The sequence below is a fragment of the Budorcas taxicolor genome, chromosome 17, assembly GCF_023091745.1.
Source record: "Budorcas taxicolor isolate Tak-1 chromosome 17, Takin1.1, whole genome shotgun sequence".
NCBI lineage: Eukaryota > Metazoa > Chordata > Mammalia > Artiodactyla > Bovidae > Budorcas > Budorcas taxicolor.
In genome coordinates, this window is record NC_068926.1 from 72,467,476 (window position 1) to 72,486,366 (window position 18,891).

The window sequence follows — 18,891 nt, forward strand, 5'->3', positions numbered from 1 at the left end:
TGCCGCGCCGGGCGAGGGGGTAGGGAACGGAGAACCGCGCAGACACTCGGCAGCCCGGGCCCTCCGCCTCCGTCCGGGCCCCGCGACGCGCCTGCGGCCCCGCCCCGCCCCGGCCCCGGCCCCGCCCCCGCCCCGCCCCGGCCCGCCCCGCGTCCCCACGGCGCCTGCGCGGCGTGCCCACGTGACGCCCCGAGGCCCCGCCCCGCGCGCCCCGCCCCCGCGAGTGCGGCCTCGGCTTGCGGCGGCGCCAGGTGAGCGGCGGTCGCGGGCCGGCGGGCGTCTCGGGGCGCGGGGCCGGGTTCGGACCCCGGGCCCGGAGCGGACGCGCGGGCGCTGTCGCGGGCAGGCGCGGGCGCCGGCCCGGAGCGCACTGAGGCGGAGGGGGGCGGCGGCCCGAGGCGAGCCGCAGCCTGACGTGGCGGGGGCGGCGGGCGGGACCCCCCGGGCGCGGCGGGCCCCGGGGGCGCCGGCGAGCGGGCCCCGGGCGGGCCTGGCGCCCCCCGCGCGTCTTTCGGGGCCGCCTCCCGGCGCTTCGCTGGCTGCCCTGCAACAGGCGGCCGATCGGACGCCGTCCCCTCCGACGCGACCTTGGACCCCGGCCCGCCCGCCTCGGCCCGCACGCGCGGCGCGGCCCGAACCGGACAGCCCTGGAGGCCATGCTGTCAGCGCGACGCCTCGGCCGGGAGGGCCGGCCGCCCCTCTGCCCCCCGCGGGCCCAGCGCCTGCTTCCCGGGCGCCTCCCTGCCCCGCGGCCGCGACGCCCCGGAGCGCTTCACCCGTCCACGCCGCGCGTCCCCCCCTCCCGGGACTAGGAGCCCCTTTCCCTTTGTTGCAGACCTTGCCTCGTGCAGACGCTGACTGGGCCCCGCAGAGGACTGGGGTGCGCCCTCAGTAAAGGGTGTCGTCGGACATTTCTTCAGAGATGTTCCGACCGTGTCATCCGCGAGTTTACGGAAGTGCATTTAGCGTCCTTGAGTTTGTACCTGCTTGGGGCGTGAAGCCTCCTTTCTCCTCCCTCAGTAGCTCTGAACCGCACATGACTGCACGCAGGGTCTTGCTTGTGATGACTGGGATCGTTACAGGTTGAGGGGTATACAGAGCCTAAGGAAGGGCTCGCTGAAGGTGCCAGAAAGTGAGCTCCCAAGGTAAACGAACTGTATTTCAGAAAAACAGGCATGGGCAGGCAGTCCCAATGGGTGTGCAGCATTCCCGTCCTCAGTTTCTGAAGTTTCGTCAGTTACCAAAACCAAGTTCCCTGTGAAATGCTGTTTTTTTAATCTGTTAAGTCAGCAAAGATTAAAAAGAAACGCTATTGGTGTCCTACACACTGGTTGGAATCTGGTTCTCTCTCTTTGCTGGTGGGAGAATGAATTGGTACACCCTCTATGGAAGGCATTTTGGCAGTATCTATTGAAAGGTCCACTGCACAGTCAAATCAAGATAACCCAGCAGCTCGGTATCCAGTAAATGTTCCTCATTTAGCTGCCGCATACACGGCACGTCTCTGATTTTCAGTGCAAAGCTGTTAGCAACAGCAAACAATTGGAGGAAACCCAAACGTCTCTCTGAAAAGGATTGGTTAAATAAAATAGGATTAACTGCACAATGGACTGTGGGAGGGATACAAGGCAAAGGTGTAACATCTACTTAAAGGGGGGAATTTAGTTTTACAGCCTTGCCTGCAAATGCATCGACGCTGCCTGGAAGGGTGAGGGGAAGTAGAATACTCTCCTCTGAGAGACGATCTGGTTGGGGATGTAAGTGGGAAGGAAATTTAAATTTCATCACACGCTTTTTTTGTTTATAGTAGAATCTCTCATTTTCCCTTTCAGAGGTCCAGTAGGGGCTTGAAAAGCAGCACATTAGGGGAGGGGACCGTGGAGGAGCGTGGGGCGGGGAAGGCTGATGTTCGTGGCCTGTGGCGCGTGGCCCGCTGCCTGGCGGTCCTGTGGCCTGGAGGGTGCACAGCTTGGCCCCCCAGCTTGGTGCAGGGCAGACTGGCTGCCCCTTGACTGAAGCAGCAAGCTGTCCCTAGTCACTTCTGGTTGGCTCAGCTTTCAGGATCTTAGTTTCCCAACCAGGGATCTGTCCCACCCTCCTTGCGGTGGAAGCATGGAATTCTAATCACGGGATCTAGGAGGCCCCTGGTGTCTTTTTTTTTTTTTTTCTTTTGCATCCGTTCCTGTGTTGGGAACCCAGTGTTCTTTCGCAATAGGAGAGAGGAAGAGCCCTTGAGAACTGGTCTGCGCTGGTCCTTGTTTCTCCTCTAGGGATTTTAGAATGCCCCGAGGGACTGGCTGTCTTTAGTCCCCTTTCCTTGGCTGAGGGACTTCCTGGTGGCTCAGACGGTAAAGCGTCTGCCTACAATGCAGGAGACCTGGGTTCAATCCCTGGGTCGGGAAGATCTCCTGGAGAAGGAAATGGCAACCCACTCCAGGATTCTTGCCTGGAAGTTTCCATGGACAGAGAAGCCTGGTGGTCTACAGTCCATGGGGCCGCAAAAGAGTCGGACACGACTGAGCAACTTCACTTTCACTTTCCTTGGCTGAGGGGCCTCACTCTGAGGTTCACCACACAGGGGGTCTACCGGCTGGGTTCCCATGGGTTCGTCCATCTCTAGAACCTTCTGTCTCACAGCGACGCTAAAGGAGATGAAATGGGAAGGAGGGTCTTAATTGTGAAGGAACACAGGTCGGGAGGAAGGAGGCCCCACGTCTGGACTGTGGTGGGAGGGAAGAGGGGACTAGAGGCTTGAACCTCCGGGGAAAGCACGGGTGAGCGCGAGGGAGGCCCCAGAGCAGTGCAGCCAGCCCTGCGTGGCCCCCCGGGCTCACCGCTCGCCCATGTCTTGCCAGCTGACAGCCGCGGAGCTGAGGTCCGGAGCGGTGGTCAGAATGGCGGAAGAGCAGGAGCTCGCCCGGCTCTGCAAGTTGCCCACGCAGCCCTCCCACCCACACTGCGTCAGCAACACCTACCGGAGCGCCCAGCACTCCCAGGCGCTGCTCCGGGGGCTGCTGGCCCTGCGGGACAGCGGCATCCTCTTCGATGTGGTCCTGGTGGTGGAGGGGAAGCAGCTCGAGGCCCACCGCATCCTGCTGGCTGCCTCCTGCGACTACTTCCGGTCAGTAGGCGCGTGTTCTCTGTTCTTGTTTTGTTTTAAAGGTGGTATCCTTGGCTCTGCGTACGATGCTGTATTTTCCAGGATGACTTTTCCAGCAGTAAGTTACAGTATCTTGGTGTGGCACAGATTCTCTCTCTACTTTACTCTGGCTCCCCGCCATTTCATTTTAAAGAACGTTCAGGCCTGTGGAAGTGTTGAGAAGAAGAGCATTGCAAAGAGCTGGACGCCTGTTTCCACTGGGCCACATTTGCCCTTTCTGCCTCTCTCACCACCGCCGTTCTTCAAGACCTTACGAGGCTTTATGCCTTCATCTCAGCCCCATGCAGAGTTCTTGTGACACCGTCAGGAAGCCCACTCGCGCCCCGGCTCCTCTGGGGACTCCCGTGAGGACCGTCGTGGGCGGTCAGCACTGCACGCGTGTCGTCCACACAGCCCCGTTCACACGCTCACCGGGCCGGCCGCCTCCCGCTCACGCCAACTCATCCCGCGGGCCTCGGCCCCCGACCCTCCCTGTGGGTGCTGTGACCCCCCGAGTTTCTAAGTCTCCTGCGTGAGGCTTGCCTAGCCCCGGGCACGTTGGGCAGATCGGATGCCTCTGCTCCGACTTGGCCCGGCGAGGGGCGGCCCCCCTGCCGACACGGTGGACAGGGCTCTGGGCCGGAGACCCTTTCCATTCCATTGGGTCCTTTTCTCTTCAAGGCTCGGCTGTAGTTCTCGTCTTTTGATTTTAGAAGCTAATGAGCAAAATGTTTCTTCATGGTGTAAGCGCAGCCTGTTCTCCGGAAGGAGGGTATGGAGAGGGCGACCCAGTGGTGGCTGGGTGTGTCCAGGGACGGCAGCGACCCTTCGGTTCATGGGCGTTTACTCTTCACAAGCTTTGAAATCCTGGGCAGCGGGCGGGGCAGGGTGGCCAGGAGCCCCCTCAGGGAGGCCTCAGAGCCCAGAAGGTCCGGCACTGGGGTCCCCCCGGCTCAGGGCCTCCTGGCCGCACCCTCGAAAGCCCTCCACGTGGAGCTTCTCTCCCCACGTCGGCTGTCTGTCCCAGTCACGGCCCTCTTCTGCGGGCCGGGGGCGGGTGCCACCTCTCCTACCTGCGGGAGGCCTCCTGTGTCTCCCGCGTCCTCCAGGAGCCGTTCTCAGCCCTTGGCAGCTGGCCCTGGGCAGGCTTCTCCTGGGAGGCGTTCTCTTCTCCGGCCTGGTCACTGTGCAGGCTGACACCCTCTCCCCCTGGGACCAGGGAGAGCCCACACTTATCTCTGATAAACACGTGTGAAATGATGATTCCCAAGCTTATGCAGGTTTTTTTCTTTATTATTCATTTCGCTTATTGACTCGGGTTGAAATGACGCAGTGAGACTTGGGAAGGTCTCTGACGCGAGCGAGAGTGAAGCGAAGGCCTTTGGAAGCTGTGGGCCCGTAGCTGGGCCCCGCAGGGGATGTCCTGTGGGGTGTCTGCCAGGCTCTCGGCAACGTGCAGCTCGGGCTGACAGCCCCCTGGTCTGCTCTGTGGGTCAGCCAACAGAGGAAGCTGAGTTATTCATGAATCAGAGTGTGAAACCTTCCGTGAGGCCCGGGCTCATGGGGCAGCAGACCCCCGTCCCTGGGCCTTGCTTGCAGAGGGACAGCTGCTCCCTGTTAGGGAGCCTCTCTTCTGATACAAGGCGCTTACCAGCCTGAGCCGGCGTGTGGGCCTCTCCAGACAGGCGAGGGGCACGGAGTCGTGTCCAGCGCCCATCCCCGCCGCTGAGTCGCTGTCCGGGTAGGAAAGCGTGGCGAGCATGGCTGTGCCCCTCCCCACCCCCCGCGCTCACCCAGCCTTCAGCCTCCACAGGGTGTCTCTTGCAAAGCCTGTTTCATACTTCTCAACCCCGAACCTCTGATAACTCGGAGCTGCTCCGTTTTGCTTTGTTGGGTTCCAGTGTGTTGCTGAACCTTGGCCCTGCCCTCCGGAGGTCCCCAGAGCTGCTTTGTTGGTGGACAGCTGTCTAGTCTGTCTGGACAGCTGGTCTCTGAGAGGAAGGGGAGAGTTGGATTCTTCTGCTTTACCAGCTTTTTTGTTTTTAAATGTAAAGTTTGGCACAAATTCATTAAACCATGCAGCCTGTCCTGAACTGAGATGAGACTTCTTTACTTTTATCATACTTCTGGTTGGGAAACACTGAGGTGTTTGGATTCGAGGTGTTGATTTTAGACTCCCATGGAGGGTTGTGACATCATACGTGTGGCAGATAAGTGTTTTCTCCAGCTGAAACTTTTGGATTCCGAGACACACCTGGTCTCAAGGGTGTGGAGGAGGTGTCCGGGCTGGAGACACGCCCATCTCCTCAGGGCCAAGGGCCAAGGCAGCCAGGGATGCCCGGCGCTGTCTGGTTGGGGCCTGCCAGTGCCCTCTTTGTGGTCTGTGCTGCCTGTTGTCAGGCGTGTCCGACTCTTGGTGACCCTGTGGACAGCAGCACGCCAGGCCTCCTGTCCATCACCAACTCCCGGAGCTTGCTCAAACTCAGGTGCATCGAGTCAGTGATGCCATATTATTCCCTGTCGTCCCCTCTCCTCCTGCCTTCAGCCTTTCCCAGCATCAGGGTCTTTTCTGATGAGTCACTTCTTCGCATCAGGTGGCCAAAGTATGGGAGCTTCAGCGTCAGCCCTTGCAGTGAATATTGAGGCTGGTCTCCCTGAGGCTGGGCTCCTTGGGCCTCCTTGCGTCCGCGGGAGCTGCAGGCGTGCTGTGTCCTCCACTCGTGTGGTCATCCCCGCCTGCTGGACTCACGTGGTCATCCCCCGCCTGCTGGACACTCGGTGCACACGTTCCTCTTTTTTTTATTGTGATTTCTAGAAAACGTACAGCTTGGCCATTGTGACCATTTCAGCATGCAGGTCAGAGTCCTTACATGCACTCTGTGGTGCAGCCTCCGGAACCGTTCCAAGCTGTGAAGCGGAGCCTGAAGCCGAGAAACAGTTCCCGTGGCCCCCCTCCCGGCCCGGGCAGCCGCCTTGTACGGCCACCTTGTGCTTCTGTCTCCGTGACTGCTCCGGGACCTCGTATGAGTGGAAGCAGGCGATGTCTGTCCTTCGAGGACCGGCTGCTTTGGCCGAGCGGCGTGTCCCCGAGGCTCACCCGGGCCGCGGCGGGCGCCAGGCCGTCCTTCGCGAGGCGAGTAACGCTCTCCCGTTTCTTGCGCTGCAGCTTGCCCACCTTGTCGACGGACACTGGTTGTTCCCCTCTCTTGGCTCTTGTGAGGAAAGCTGCTGTGAGTGTGGGGCGCAGATGTCTCTTGGAGACCCTGCTTTCAGTTCTGTGGAGTACGTACTCAGACGCGGAATTGCTGGAACATTCTGCAGTTCTGTGTGTCGTGTCTTGAGGAACCCCAAACTGTCTTCCACAGCAGCTGCACTAATTTACATTCACACCAGAGATGCACAGAGGCTCCAGCTTCTGTAAGTTGACGAAATAAGAGTCTAAAAGGAAGTGGGCAAAGCACCTGCACTCTTTGGAAGAGAAAGTGAAAGCAGCTGCTGAACCCGCGACCCAAGCCTCTGCCCATCCGGTCTGTCCGCTGCCAGGTTTCTCCCTCGCCCCCCGGCGGCTGGAGCCAGCGTCCTCGCCCTCTGCTTCCAGGGGTGTCCAGGGCAGGCCCCCCGCCCCCAGGTGGGGCTTCATGACAGGCTGTGGCGGAGGCATCCAGGTGGGAGTGTGTGGACCCTTTGACCCAGCAGTGGCTTTCCCGGAACTGATCCCGGCATTCCCACCAGCTCCTGGGGCAGAACCGTCCATCGGGCGAAACGACGGGAGACGAGAAGGAACCCTGGGGGACCCCAGTGTGCATGGCTGCGTCCTTTGGCACCTTTGCCCAGGGGCAGCCCTGTGGGTGCTGGTAATCCAGGCCGTTTGCAAGGTGCCCTGTGAAGGCAGAGCTGGGTGTGGATCCAGGCATGGCCCCTGCCTCGGGATGGTGCCTCCCTGGGAGGGCAGCTGGGGGCCGGAGCTGAGGGCGGGCGGAGCCTTCCACCCTTTCACGTCCTGTCAGTCTTGTGAGTGTGCGTGTGTGCGTGTGTGTGTCGAAATGGAACACGGCCACTCTGGCAGCGTGCTGCTGACCCGTTTCAGCCCCAAGGCTTCCCTGACCACCGCCGCCGCCTCTAGCCCCTGACTGACCCCGCAGCCGGGATGTTAAGAGGTGCCTGCTCTGTAGGGCCTGGGGCGGGCTCCCGCTGACCCCTCGCCCCTGGGTCCTGGCTACCCTTGGACAGCCCCAGATCGGGTCTCCCTTCCAATCCCCAGGCCTGCCGGGGCGTCCTGCCCCCACTGCAGCCTCTCCACCCTGCCCCATGGAGCCTGGAATCTGAGGTCCCTCGGTCAAACCTGGGATCAGTTCCCCGACGGCACCTCCTTTGCCTGGTGTCCATCCAGGCCCGACCCTGCCTAGCAGCATGTGGCCCAGGCTCCCTGCCCCCTGGCGGCCGGCCTGCAAGGTCATCCTGGCCCTGGGCCTGGGCGCCCGCCGCCTCCATGGCCTCCTCGGGCAGGGGCCCCTCGGGCTGGCTGCTCCTCCGTCAGACGCCCCGTCTCAGTCCTTGACGGCGACTCCACACCCGGCAGTGCCCTGCCTTCTGTCTGTCCTCCAGCTGTGGCTCCATGCTCGGGGGTCTTGCCACTCGCTTCACTGTGGGGCCGGCCCCGTGACGGGTTCCCGGTGCTGAGTGGTTGCAGGGGCAGGGATGCTGAGCGGAGACGTTTACTGTTTGCCTCCCATTCATCCTCTCCCGCTGAGCCCCGGGAATCACACGGGCGGACGCAGCAGAAAGCCCGCTGGCCCCGCGCCCGGGGGCGCACGTGCAGGGCCTGGGCCGTGTGAGATGGAGTTTCTAGAACAGTCCCAAGCTTGGTCAGGAGCTGTGGGCGCCTCCGCGGGATGGCTCAGGGTGCGAGCCGGCCTTGGCCCGCCCCTCTGGCGGCCCCGCGGGCGTCACCGGCCGTGCCCTGTCCTCCCTGTGCAGGGGCATGTTCGCTGGGGGCCTGAAGGAGATGGAGCAGGAGGAGGTCCTGATCCACGGCGTGTCCTACAGCGCGATGCGCCAGATCCTGCACTTCATCTACACGGCCGAGCTGGAGCTCAGCCTGAGCAACGTCCAGGAGACGCTGGTCGCTGCCTGCCAGCTCCAGGTGAGGCTCCGGCCCGAGGGGGCAGCCCTCCCTTCACCCCCGCTGCCCAGCTCCGTCTTGGGTTTAACTCGCGGGGCTTCTGCCTTGCCGGGTGTGACGCTTCCAAGTGCGCGGCCCACCGGCTCCTGTTTGTTGGTGTTGCCGGTGGCTGCCGGTGGCTTGCCCCCGCATGCTGGCCCTCCGAGGTGCCCCAGGGACACCGGCCTGGGCTCGACGGCCCGCTCTGCCCACAGATCCCGGAGATCATTCACTTCTGCTGCGACTTCCTCACGCCCTGGGTGGACGAGGACAACATCCTCGACGTCTACCGGCTGGCTGAGCTCTTTGACCTGAGCCGCCTGACCGAGCAGCTGGACGCCTACATCCTCAAGAACTTCGTGGCCTTCTCGCGGACTGACAAGTACCGCCAGCTGCCCCTGGAGAAGGTCTACGCCCTCCTGAGCAGCAACCGCCTGGAGGTGTCCTGCGAGACGGAGGTGTACGAGGGCGCCCTGCTCTACCACTACCCACTGGAGCAGGTGCAGGCCGACCGGCTCCCGCTGCACGAGCCGCCCAAGCTCCTGGAGACCGTGCGCTTCCCCCTCATGGAGGCCGAGGTCCTGCAGCGGCTGCACGACAAGCTGGAGCCCAGCCCGCTGAGGGACACCGTGGCCGAAGCCCTCATGTACCACCGGAACGAGAGCCTGCAGCCCAGCCTGCAGGGCCCGCAGACCGAGCTGCGCTCCGACTTCCAGTGCGTGGTGGGCTTCGGGGGCATCCACTCCACGCCGTCCACCGTCCTCAGCGACCAGGCCAAGTACCTGAACCCGCTGCTGGGGGAGTGGAAGCACTTCACTGCGTCCCTGGCGCCCCGCATGTCCAACCAGGGCATCGCGGTGCTCAACAACTTCGTGTACCTGATCGGAGGGGACAACAACGTGCAGGGCTTCCGCGCGGAGTCCCGCTGCTGGAGGTAGGGGCCCCGGCTGGGGGCTGCCCGCGGCGTTGGCCCCTCCCACTCTCGTCTCCTCTCCTGGGAGACCCACGCCCCCCGAGGAGCCCCCCGCCCTCTGGCGGGTGCAGGGCTGCAGGGAGTGCTGCGGCAGGAAGCGGGGGTCCAGGCCTGGGGGCATGGCCACCCTGGCACCCTCTGCCCTCGCAGCCCGGCCCAGCTTCCCTCTCCTGTGCCGTTAGCTCCGCTCTCCTAGCTGCACAGCCTCCTTGGAAGGTGGCTGCCTGTCACCCTGCTCCCCCAGCACGCAGTCCTCACCCCGGGGGCGGGGCAGGCCCACAAGCCCCACCTCACCTCAGGCCAAATCCCTGCATCCCCAGCTCTGCTGTCAGCCGTGTACCGGGCACGAGGTACGGAGCAGGCCGTGCTTTCTGTCTGTGAGTCTGGGGTCTTCCGAGCCTGTTCCTTTGGGCCAGAGCAGCGGAAGTGGGGCAGGCCCCCCAGCCTCTGCTCCTGGAGGCTTCCAGGCTGGTCTCCGCATCTGGGGCCTCTGGGAAACTTCCCCCCGCACAAGCGGACAGGCGCACAGCAGACACAGGTTGCTGGCTGCCTCAGGCAGCTGTGAGCTGGTGCCAACCTTGCTCAGGGGCGGGTCTGGCCGGCCACAGCCTGCAGACGGACCCTGGGCCAGGAGGGGACAGCGACAGTAGCCCTCCGCCTCCCCTGCTCTCGCTGCCCCAAGACGCAGGGGAGATCCAGAGCTTGGCGCTCTCTGTGGTTAGATGGGAAGTGGGCACTCGGTTCAGAAAGGAGGAAACCACGCCTGCATAACCTCGGCCCCGCCCTCCTCCCCGCCTCGGCCCCGCCCTCCCCGCCTCGGCCCCGCCCTCCTCCCCGGGAACAGGCTGACGGGCTCTGCCCTCTTTGGCCTGTTTCCTGGCTTGCAGTGGAAGGAGGCCCTGGGTGCCAGCACCGAGGGCCGTGATGTCCACCCAGTGAGTGACCGGCTCCACCACTGACAGCCTCACTCAGCCTGGTCTCTCCTGAGCAGACCGAGTGCGATCTGCTCCGAGCCAGGCTCCCCGGGCGCAGGACCACAGACGTGGGCCACAGCGCTTTAAGGGGCTCATCACGCGTGTCGACCCCTCGGTCCCTCGTGGTAGGCAGCATCACCCCACCGGGCGCGGAGCCGAGCGAACAAGGCTGAGGCCCAGATCCACTCACGCCCGGCTCTGTGTGGTCCTCCTGGCTGGCAGGGAGGGGCCGCGGCGAGAAGAGGCAACTGCCGAGTGCATTTCACTTGTGTTTGGGGCAAAGGCTAAAAATGGGATGTCTGGCTGGAGGCTGTTGTGCCCAGGCGTTCAGTCGAGAGACCATAATTGGGGGCCTCCGTGAGCACAGAGCCGTGGGGACCTGGGAGTGAGACTGTGAGATGGAGGTGCTATGTAGGAACAGCCATCGGGCAGCGCGGGGTGGTCAGCGGAGGGTCTGGAAGCTGCTGTGAGTCACACCAGGAGGCTCCTGGCCCTGCCCTCCGGGCTGTGGGGGCGTGCTGGGGGAGGGGCCTGCTGACGCACTGTCCCCTGTCTCACGAGGTACGACCCGAGGCACAACCGCTGGTTCCAGATCCAGCCGCTGCAGCAGGAGCACGCGGACCTGTGCGTGTGCGTTGTGGGCGGCTACATTTACGCGGTGGCGGGCCGCGACTACCACAACGATCTGACCGCTGTGGAGCGCTACGACCCCGCCACCAATTCCTGGGCCTACGTGGCGCCGCTCAAGAGGGAGGTAAGGAAGCCCCCCGAGGGACCCCTCCCAGGTTCACACAGTGGAGGCCGGGCCAGGCCCAGGACCAGAGCCCTCTTGCCTCCATGAGCTGTGCCCTGAGCTTGAGTGGGGGGCTCCCAGCTGCATTGGGAGAGGCCCCTTCCCGAGTTCCACCCCCTTCTGGGTCTCCTCACCTTGGACCCTGGCAGCTGCTGTAACCCTGCAGTTCAGTGTGGACGGAAGCCTTCCCCTTGCCTGCCCCCTGGCTCCACTGAGGTGACCCGGGCCATGTCCAGAGGGGAACGGGAGGGACGGGAGAGGCAGGACCCCACAGCCTCAGACCCCCAGAGGGCAGGCCCTTCACGAAGCCAGAAACGTTTCAGAAGTGCCGTTTTTCCTGTCTGTTTCTGTAAATCCTGTGTCCCGCACAGTACAGCTTAAACATGTTAACCTGTTCATCTTGCAGAGGTGATGCTTGAAGGGGGTGGCTCTCTGAGCTTAAGGACTTGGGGTGCTGAGACCCTGGCCCCCAAACCAGACACAGGACCTCAGGGCAAGAGGGGTCCTTGCCGGTCTGTGCTGCACCCGGGGTCACAGCATCTGTGAGCACCTCTCGGCACTGGGCAGAGCAGAGCAAGGATGGCTGTGTCCTGCCCGAGGCCTTGGGCAGATGGGTCTCCTGCCTCCCTGCCCCTTCCTGCTCCCCCCCCTCCCTTCCCCTCCCCTCCCTGACCCTGTCCCTCCCCTCCCCGACCCTGTCCCTCCCCTCCCTGACCCTGTCCCTCCCCTCCCTGACCCTGTCCTTCTCCTCCCCTCCCCTCCCCGACCCTGTCCCTCCCTGAGCCTGTCCCCCCCTCCCCTCCCTGACCCTGTCCCCCCCTCCCCTCCCTGACCCTGTCCCCCCTCCCCTCCCCGACCCTGTCCCTCCCCGACCCTGTCCCTCCCTGACTGTGTCCCCCCCTCCCCTCCCTGACCCTGTCCCCCCCTCCCCTCCCTGACCCTGTCCCCCCTCCCCTCCCCGACCCTGTCCCTCCCTGACCCTGTCCCCCCCTCCCCTCCCTGACCCTGTCCCCCCTCCCCGACCCTGTCCCTCCCTGACCCTGTCCCTCCCCTCCCCTCCCTCCTTCCCCTTCCCTCCCCCTTTCTCCCTCCCATCCCCTCTTTACTGCGCCCCCCCCCTTCCCCAGCACTCCGCTCCTCGGCCACTTTGGGGAGGAAGCCCTTCTGGAGAGCATTCCCTGCCTGTTCAGGAGAAGGGGGCGCATTGTGCTGGGGAGAGACCGGGGTCCTTGAGACGCCGCGGACGCTGGCGGACCCCACCCCCCGCGGAGGGGAGGGGGGAGGGGCTCCAGGGGCTCTTTGTCTGGACGGGAGGCTGCGCTTCTCAGCCTGGCCACGGAGGGGCAGCCTCGGCCTTCAGCCGGCGCTTCTCCCCGGCGGCCAGGCTCCTCGCTTTGGTCTGCTCTTTCAGCAGCCCCGGGGATCCAGTGCTGGCAGTGGCTGAGCCTAGCGGCAGAGAGCGATCTCGGTCACTGCACAGATCCGGAAAGGGACTTGGGGCCGAGCCCAGCGGTGGTGCTCGGTGCTCGAGGAGGGCCTCGCTGGACTGTTCGTGGGGGCGGGGAGGTGTCAGTGAGACCATGTCCAGGAAAGATGGCAGCCATTGGGAGAAACAGAACCTTCCAGGCTGGGAGGAGGCGGCGGAGCAAGGGGCGTGCATGTGTAGAGAGGGAGCAGGCTCCGGCCCGTGGGTGGTCCAGGCGTGGGTTGTGGGAAGGACATGACAGACGCGAGCTGCCGGGCACAGCCGGTTGGCAGCCAGGCTTTGGGAGGTCAAACCGGAGATGGAGATGTGTGAGTGCAGGGCCGTGCTGGCTGGGGGTTAGCTCTGATCGGCTTGGGGGCATTGCTAGGCCAGGGAGTCCCCGGGTCTGCAGACGTGGGCGTACAGCCCCTACAGGGGCCTTCAGGATTCCCGCAGGGCGGGCCCACTCTCCCACCTGTCTCAGGGTCCTTCCCACTTCCTCCTGCTCAGCACTACCTGGAACTCTGGATGTGTGTGTAAAACTTGGAAAACTCAAAAGGTTGAGATAGGATGACAGCCCAGCAAGGGACCTGGGGCCTTGATCCGAGTGAGAATGAAAAGATAGCTTGTCAAGTTTTGTGGCGTGCCCGCTGAAGCTGTGCTGAGAGGGGCATTCGTGGCACTGAAAGCGTTCATTAGGGAAGGAAAAAGTCTCAACTGAGTGATCTGAGCTCATCCCTCAAGAATCTAGAAAAGTGAGAGCAGAGTGAGCCCAAAGCAAGCAGAGGAGGCGAAGGAATGGGCACCAGAGCAGAAGTCAACAGAGCGGAAGGAGGACTGTTAGAGGAGAATCAGTGAGACGGCCGGGTCTGCATAGGATCAATGGCAGGGACAGACGTCTAGGAAGCCTGAGGAAGGGAGCGGAAACAGCTTAGCTAAAAGTGTCAAGAACGGTGGCGGGAGGGGGCTGCATTACACCTCCCTGTCAGCACACCAGTTCCTCCGAAACACCGTGCTAGGACACCCAGAAAACTAAGCAGATGATTTGAATGGCCCTGTACCTGTTATGGAAATGACGTCCAGGCCCAGATAGTTTAACTGGAGAATTTACCGAACTTTTAAAGAAAATACCGATTCTTTTTTTCCAGAAAGTGGAAGAGGGAGAATACTTCTCATTTCACCTTAGGAAGTTATTATTACATTGATACAAAAACCATACAAGACAGCAGCCTCTCCCCCCAAAATAGAGCACGTGTGTCATACCTACAATTACATGTGAATGTTCGTAACTACATATTAGCAAATTCCCCTCTCCCTCCAAAAGAAATTCATGACCAAATAGAGTCGATTACAAAGACCGGTTCCATACTTGAAATTTAACCAGTGTGATTCACATTTAAAATCGCAGGATCATATCGGAGCAGAAAAAGGAGCTGATAACAGGCCTGGAGGGTTGGCGGGCATGGGGGTCAGGAGGCCTCTGTGAAGATGGGGCTGTGATGGTTTCCTCTGGGTCCTGTGCACATGTCTGCTTGGGGGGGCGGTGCGGAAAGAGGGGTTGCGGCTCCCCTCGGGGAAGCGCAGCATCGCCTCTGGGCCCTGGAATCGTCTTCCGTGGGGAAGGTGGGGGGCGGGACGGGGCGTCCAGGGAGGATGCGGGGTTAGGAGGAGCCGGGGGTCGCGCGCGGCCCCTGGCCGCCTGGCGCGCGCGCACACGCCGGTGCTCCGGTGCTCCGGCCGCAGGTCTACGCCCACGCGGGCGCCGCGCTGGACGGGAAGATGTACGTCACCTGCGGCCGCCGCGGGGAGGACTACCTGAAGGAGACCCACTGCTACGAGCCGGGCAGCGACACCTGGCACGCGCTGGCCGACGGCCCGGTGCGGCGGGCCTGGCACGGCATGGCCACGCTGCTGGACAAGCTGTACGTGATCGGGGGCAGCAACAACGACGCGGGCTACCGCAGAGACGTGCACCAGGTGAGCGGGGCCGCCTCCCGCGGGTGTCAGTGAGGAGCCGGCCACGCAGCAGGCAGGCTGCGGGGGGGACACGGGACGCGTTCCTGGTTACTAGGCTGCGTTTCCTAGGGCGGCTTCAGCTTCGCAGCCAAGCCGAACAGAGCAGCGAGGCTTCCCGTCGCCCCCGCGCCCACCACCTCCCCGCACTTGGCACCCCCACCTCAGGGTGGCGTCCTTACAGCTGATAACTCGGCTGGCCTGGGGTCACTCCTGGGGGTGCACAGTCGGGGTTGAGACAAATGGCACGTGTCCACCACTAGGGTGTCACAGAGAAGTGTGTCACCTGTCTCCACTATTCATAAAAGCTATAATTATAAAGTTAGTATAACCACATTGCAGAACTCTGGGAAAATGGAGAAAGGGGACAAGAATTCCTGAAATCTGGCCCCCAGCCTGGAGTGTTAGCCCTCCTGAACGCCCGCCCACCTGCCCCGGCTCCGTGGGTGTGTCCTCTCGTTTGAGGGCCGCCCCATGCCACCCAGTGGCTGTGCAGAGTTCATCAGACCGCTGACGTTGGGGCTGGTCAAGTTGTGGCCGTTTCAGGTAACATTTGAAGCAGCGTTTGCTCCGTGGCGCTCTTTGGGTATCTTGGGTCATCTCCTGAGGCGAGAGCCACGGTCCTTGAAATGTGGCTCCTGGGCCAGCAGTACCCACATCAGGAGAGAACTCACCAGGAATGCAGGTTCCCTGGCCCTCAGCCCACCTGGCTGGGTGTTCCCAGATGGGGCCCCCAGCGCTCAGAGCCACTAGGCTCCAGCGTTTCAGTTCCTGTTGCAGCTGGGACAGACCGCCACAGGTGCGGCGCTTAAACCCGCAGGAGCCTGTGCTGACAGCCTGTGGCTCTCACTGGACAGTCCAGGGGTGTGTCCTCGGCGGAGCCCAGGGAGGGTCGGCGTCCTTTCACCTGGGGTGTCAGCAGAGCTCAGCCCCCGCGGTGGGGCCGGGTCCTGCTCCTCGCCGCTGTGAGCTGAAGCCCTTATTGGCTTCTGGAAGCCTCTGGGCCGGCCGCTCGGGCCCCTTCCTCTTCCGAGCCGGCAGCTCCGCTCCCATCTTGGGTCTTCACACATCCCCTGCTGCTTCCAAGGGCTGTGCAATTAGGGGTCCCCGAAGATCCAGGGTCGCCTGTCCGCCTGTGTCCACGTCCCTGCGCTTACCGCCTGCAGAGGCCGGCCCTGGCGGCCAGGCCTCCTCGCAGCGGGAGAGGCAGGGGTGGCGTCCATGTGGCTCTGTGCAGCTGTGCACGTTGCCGCCCTGACTGGTCAGATGGGCGCCTGGCCGGTGCCTTTTCTTCCCCAGTGCCCGCTCGTTAACAGCTGACGATTTGTCCCTGAGGTTCTGTTTCGCAATTCTTGGATTGCTAGTAGGTTGAACATTTCCCCCGGTTCCCACGTTTACTATTTGGGGTAGCTTTGAAGGCAAGATGATTTTTTTTCTCTTTTTTGGCCACACTACATGTCTTGTGGGGTCTTAGTTCCCTGACCAGGGATTGAACCTGGGGCCCCAGCAGGGAAAGTGTGAGTCCTCACCACTGGGCCGCTGGGTACTTCCCAGGAATGTTGACAGTCATCACGACTCGGCAAGCCTGTCTCCATTTTATCTGCATCTTGCCCGGTGCTCCGTGCGCTTGGCTTCTGAGTTTCGACTTCAGCGGTGGAGGGGAGTGAGCCAGCACCCCCAGGCCAAAGGGGAGACAGCCGCGGGCCTGGGGCCACCGGCCGGCTGAGGGGCTGGGGAGGTGGCGCGGGGCGGCAGCCGGTCAGAGCCCTCCCTGGGGGCCCCCAGCCCCTGAGAGCCCGCACCTTGCCCTGCAGGTTGCCTGCTACAGCTGCAGATCCGGGCAGTGGTCGTCCGTCTGCCCGCTCCCGGCCGGGCACGGGGAACCGGGCATCGCTGTGCTCGACAGCAGGATCTATGTGCTGGGCGGCCGCTCACACAACCGAGGCAGCCGCACGGGCTACGTGCACATCTACGACGCGGGCAAGGACAGCTGGGAGGAGGGGCCGCAGCTGGACAACTCCATCTCGGGCCTGGCCGCCTGTGTGCTCACCCTGCCGCGGTCCCTGCTGCTCGAGCCGCCCCGGGGGACCCCTGACCGCAGCCAGGCCGACCCGGACTTCGCCTCCGAGGTGATGAGTGTGTCTGACTGGGAGGAGTTCGACAACTCCAGCGAGGACTAGGGTCCCGGGGCGGGGGAGTGGGAGATCCGAGGCGTCCCCCACCCTGCCCGTCGGCAGGTAGGCAGGTGTTTTGGGGGCTCGCAGACCTGTGGCAGGAACCCTCTGGGAAGGGCCCGGTCTCCAGACAGCCCCCAGGCCTCTCCTCCTCGGCAGGCGTGGCTGGGCGCCGGCACCACTCTGCCTTAGTCACTGTTGGGCTGAGAGGGCGCCTTCTCCCAAGGGGGTTGGGGACGGGCCCCCGCGGGGGAGCCGGGCTGAGCCCATCGCCAGCCCAGCAGCTCCTGAGACGGAAGTGGGAGCAGAGAGCCAGCCAGGGGCCCGAGGCTGGTTGTGATAACAGGGTCTTGCAGCTGGGCCTTCCCGCCCCCGTGTTGTTGATAAATGAAATAAAGCACCTTCCGCGAGGCGCGTTGCTCTCCTTTGGCCTGGGCTGAGTGGCTTCTGGGGGGGAGCCCACCCCCGGCTGGAGGGTGTCACCAAGACATGTCCCTATCTGCTGACCCCGGCTGGAGCACCTCTCCCACTGTGGACCTCTCCTGTGAACCAAGGTTCCGGTACCCGTCTTGGCGCCAAGGGAAGCTCAGCACCTGGGGAGGGAGGGCGTGAGAGCCTCGGGGGGCGCCTGTCTCCTGTATCAATCTGAGTGCGTCCTGCAGAGGGGCCTCTGCATTTCCTCCAGGTGAGCTTCAAGGACCCTCCTGAGTGGGTGGGACCCGCGGGCGAGGGTTCCAACGCCATTTTCCGCACTGCCCAACCTGCACCAGAACACTGTCCGCTCCTGTGGGGTCCTCTTAACCACTCCTGCAGACCCCCACCGCTCTGGGTCTTTGCCTTTGTCCCCACGCCTCACCCCACATGACACCACGCGCTTAACACTTCAGGCCAGGCATCGGGCCCGGCCTTGACCCTGGTGGTCCTTCCCCGTGGGACAGGACGGCCACTTGTCCAGGGGCGTCCTCCGACTCCCAAGGGTGAGGTGCAGGGCCATGAGCTCGGAGTGGGCCCCTGTTTCTGTGCCTGCCACCACCCTGCAGACCTCGGAGGTTTCTGTGAAGAAGGGCCAAGACGCCCGTCCTGCCCCAGAGTGTCCGGGCCTGCCGCAGCTGTCGCCCCAGCCGGGCACCAAGGCCTGGCTGCGAGAGGCCTCTGGTCTGCAGGGGATGGAGAGGGGTCTGTGAGGCCCCCAGGGCATGGGGCGGGGTAGCCTTGAGGCCTGGAAGGGTTCCTGAGACCCGGCCGTACCGGGCCCTGCCCTGCCGTGGAGCGGTGCAGCACTGGCCCACAGCCAGCAGCCCGCCCCCTCCTCCCTGAGCCCAGGCAGCCCTTGCCAGCTGGGCAGGCTCTCCGGCTGCACTCGAGCCTCCAGGCCACTCTCTCCCTTCAAAGTTGGCCTCCTCCGGGAGCCACCCCCGCCAGGCCCAGGCTCTGGGCCTCCACTACTGGCCTCTGTGCTGGCCAGTCGTGTGGGCACGCCCTCATTTTGGTATCCACCTGGCACAGGCCAGGCAGACAGACGGCCCCCCACTCCGCCTGTACCCAGGCTCCCGGCGGGGGCGTGAGTGGGGCCGGGAAACTAGCCATCAGGCACGAGGTAGGCCTGAGACAAGGCTGGGGATGGCCCTGTCCTGCGGGCAGCAGACACAGGTGGCACACGGCCAGGGCCGGGCAGAGAGTTGCATTCAGACAGTCCTGAGGTGCCTGTCACAGAGCTGGGGCCCAAAGGAGCTCTGGGGCTGGAGGGGGGCGGGGAGGTGATGGAGTCTGAGGTTCCTGTCCGTGAACCCAGTCCAGCTGGGCGACGCCTCTAGAGCCAGGAGCAGGGCGGACAGAGCAGCCGCACGGACCTCTGCTGGCCACCCTAGAGGGCAGCCAATGGGGGTTCCGTGGGAGGGGCCGGGGCCCTGGGAGATCTGGCCGTGCCCTGCAGGGCTGCCCGGAAGTGGTTGGCCTGTTGACTTGCCCCAGAGAAGTGTTTGCTTCGTGACCGCAGGAGTTCGACTTCCCCGCCACCCTGCCTGAGGCCGCCCCCATCCTGCACCAGCGCGGCTGGCGGAGGGGGCCCCAAACCCCGGGGGCTCCCTCGCACCCAGTCTGTTGGCAGCCCAGCAGTGCCCACAGCCTTGGGCCTGTCGGGGCCTCTGATCAGGCCCCCTCCTCCTTGATGGACCCTCCCATGACAGGCAGGAGCCCTCC

The 18,891-nt window shown here is 63.7% G+C and overlaps 1 protein-coding gene across 3 annotated transcripts; it reads left to right on the plus strand.

The window, feature by feature from the left end:
• Positions 1 to 229: 229 nt before the first annotated feature.
• On the plus strand, positions 230 to 17,097 carry KLHL22 (kelch like family member 22). 3 transcript variants are annotated; one of them, XM_052654973.1, is made up of 7 exons: positions 230 to 251; positions 2,856 to 3,121; positions 8,117 to 8,282; positions 8,516 to 9,234; positions 10,809 to 11,001; positions 14,249 to 14,482; positions 16,333 to 17,097. In XM_052654973.1, exons 2-7 carry the CDS (start codon positions 2,895 to 2,897, stop codon positions 16,696 to 16,698), a joined length of 1,905 nt encoding a protein of 634 aa, XP_052510933.1. In that variant the 5' UTR covers positions 230 to 251; positions 2,856 to 2,894; the 3' UTR covers positions 16,699 to 17,097. The 3 variants fall into 3 exon arrangements, with proteins under 3 accessions (XP_052510933.1, XP_052510934.1, XP_052510932.1); XM_052654974.1 differs by lacking the exon at positions 230 to 251 and adding an exon at positions 1,124 to 1,145; XM_052654972.1 differs by lacking the exon at positions 230 to 251 and having other exon boundaries at positions 2,844 to 3,121.
• The last annotated feature ends 1,794 nt before the right edge of the window (positions 17,098 to 18,891 follow it).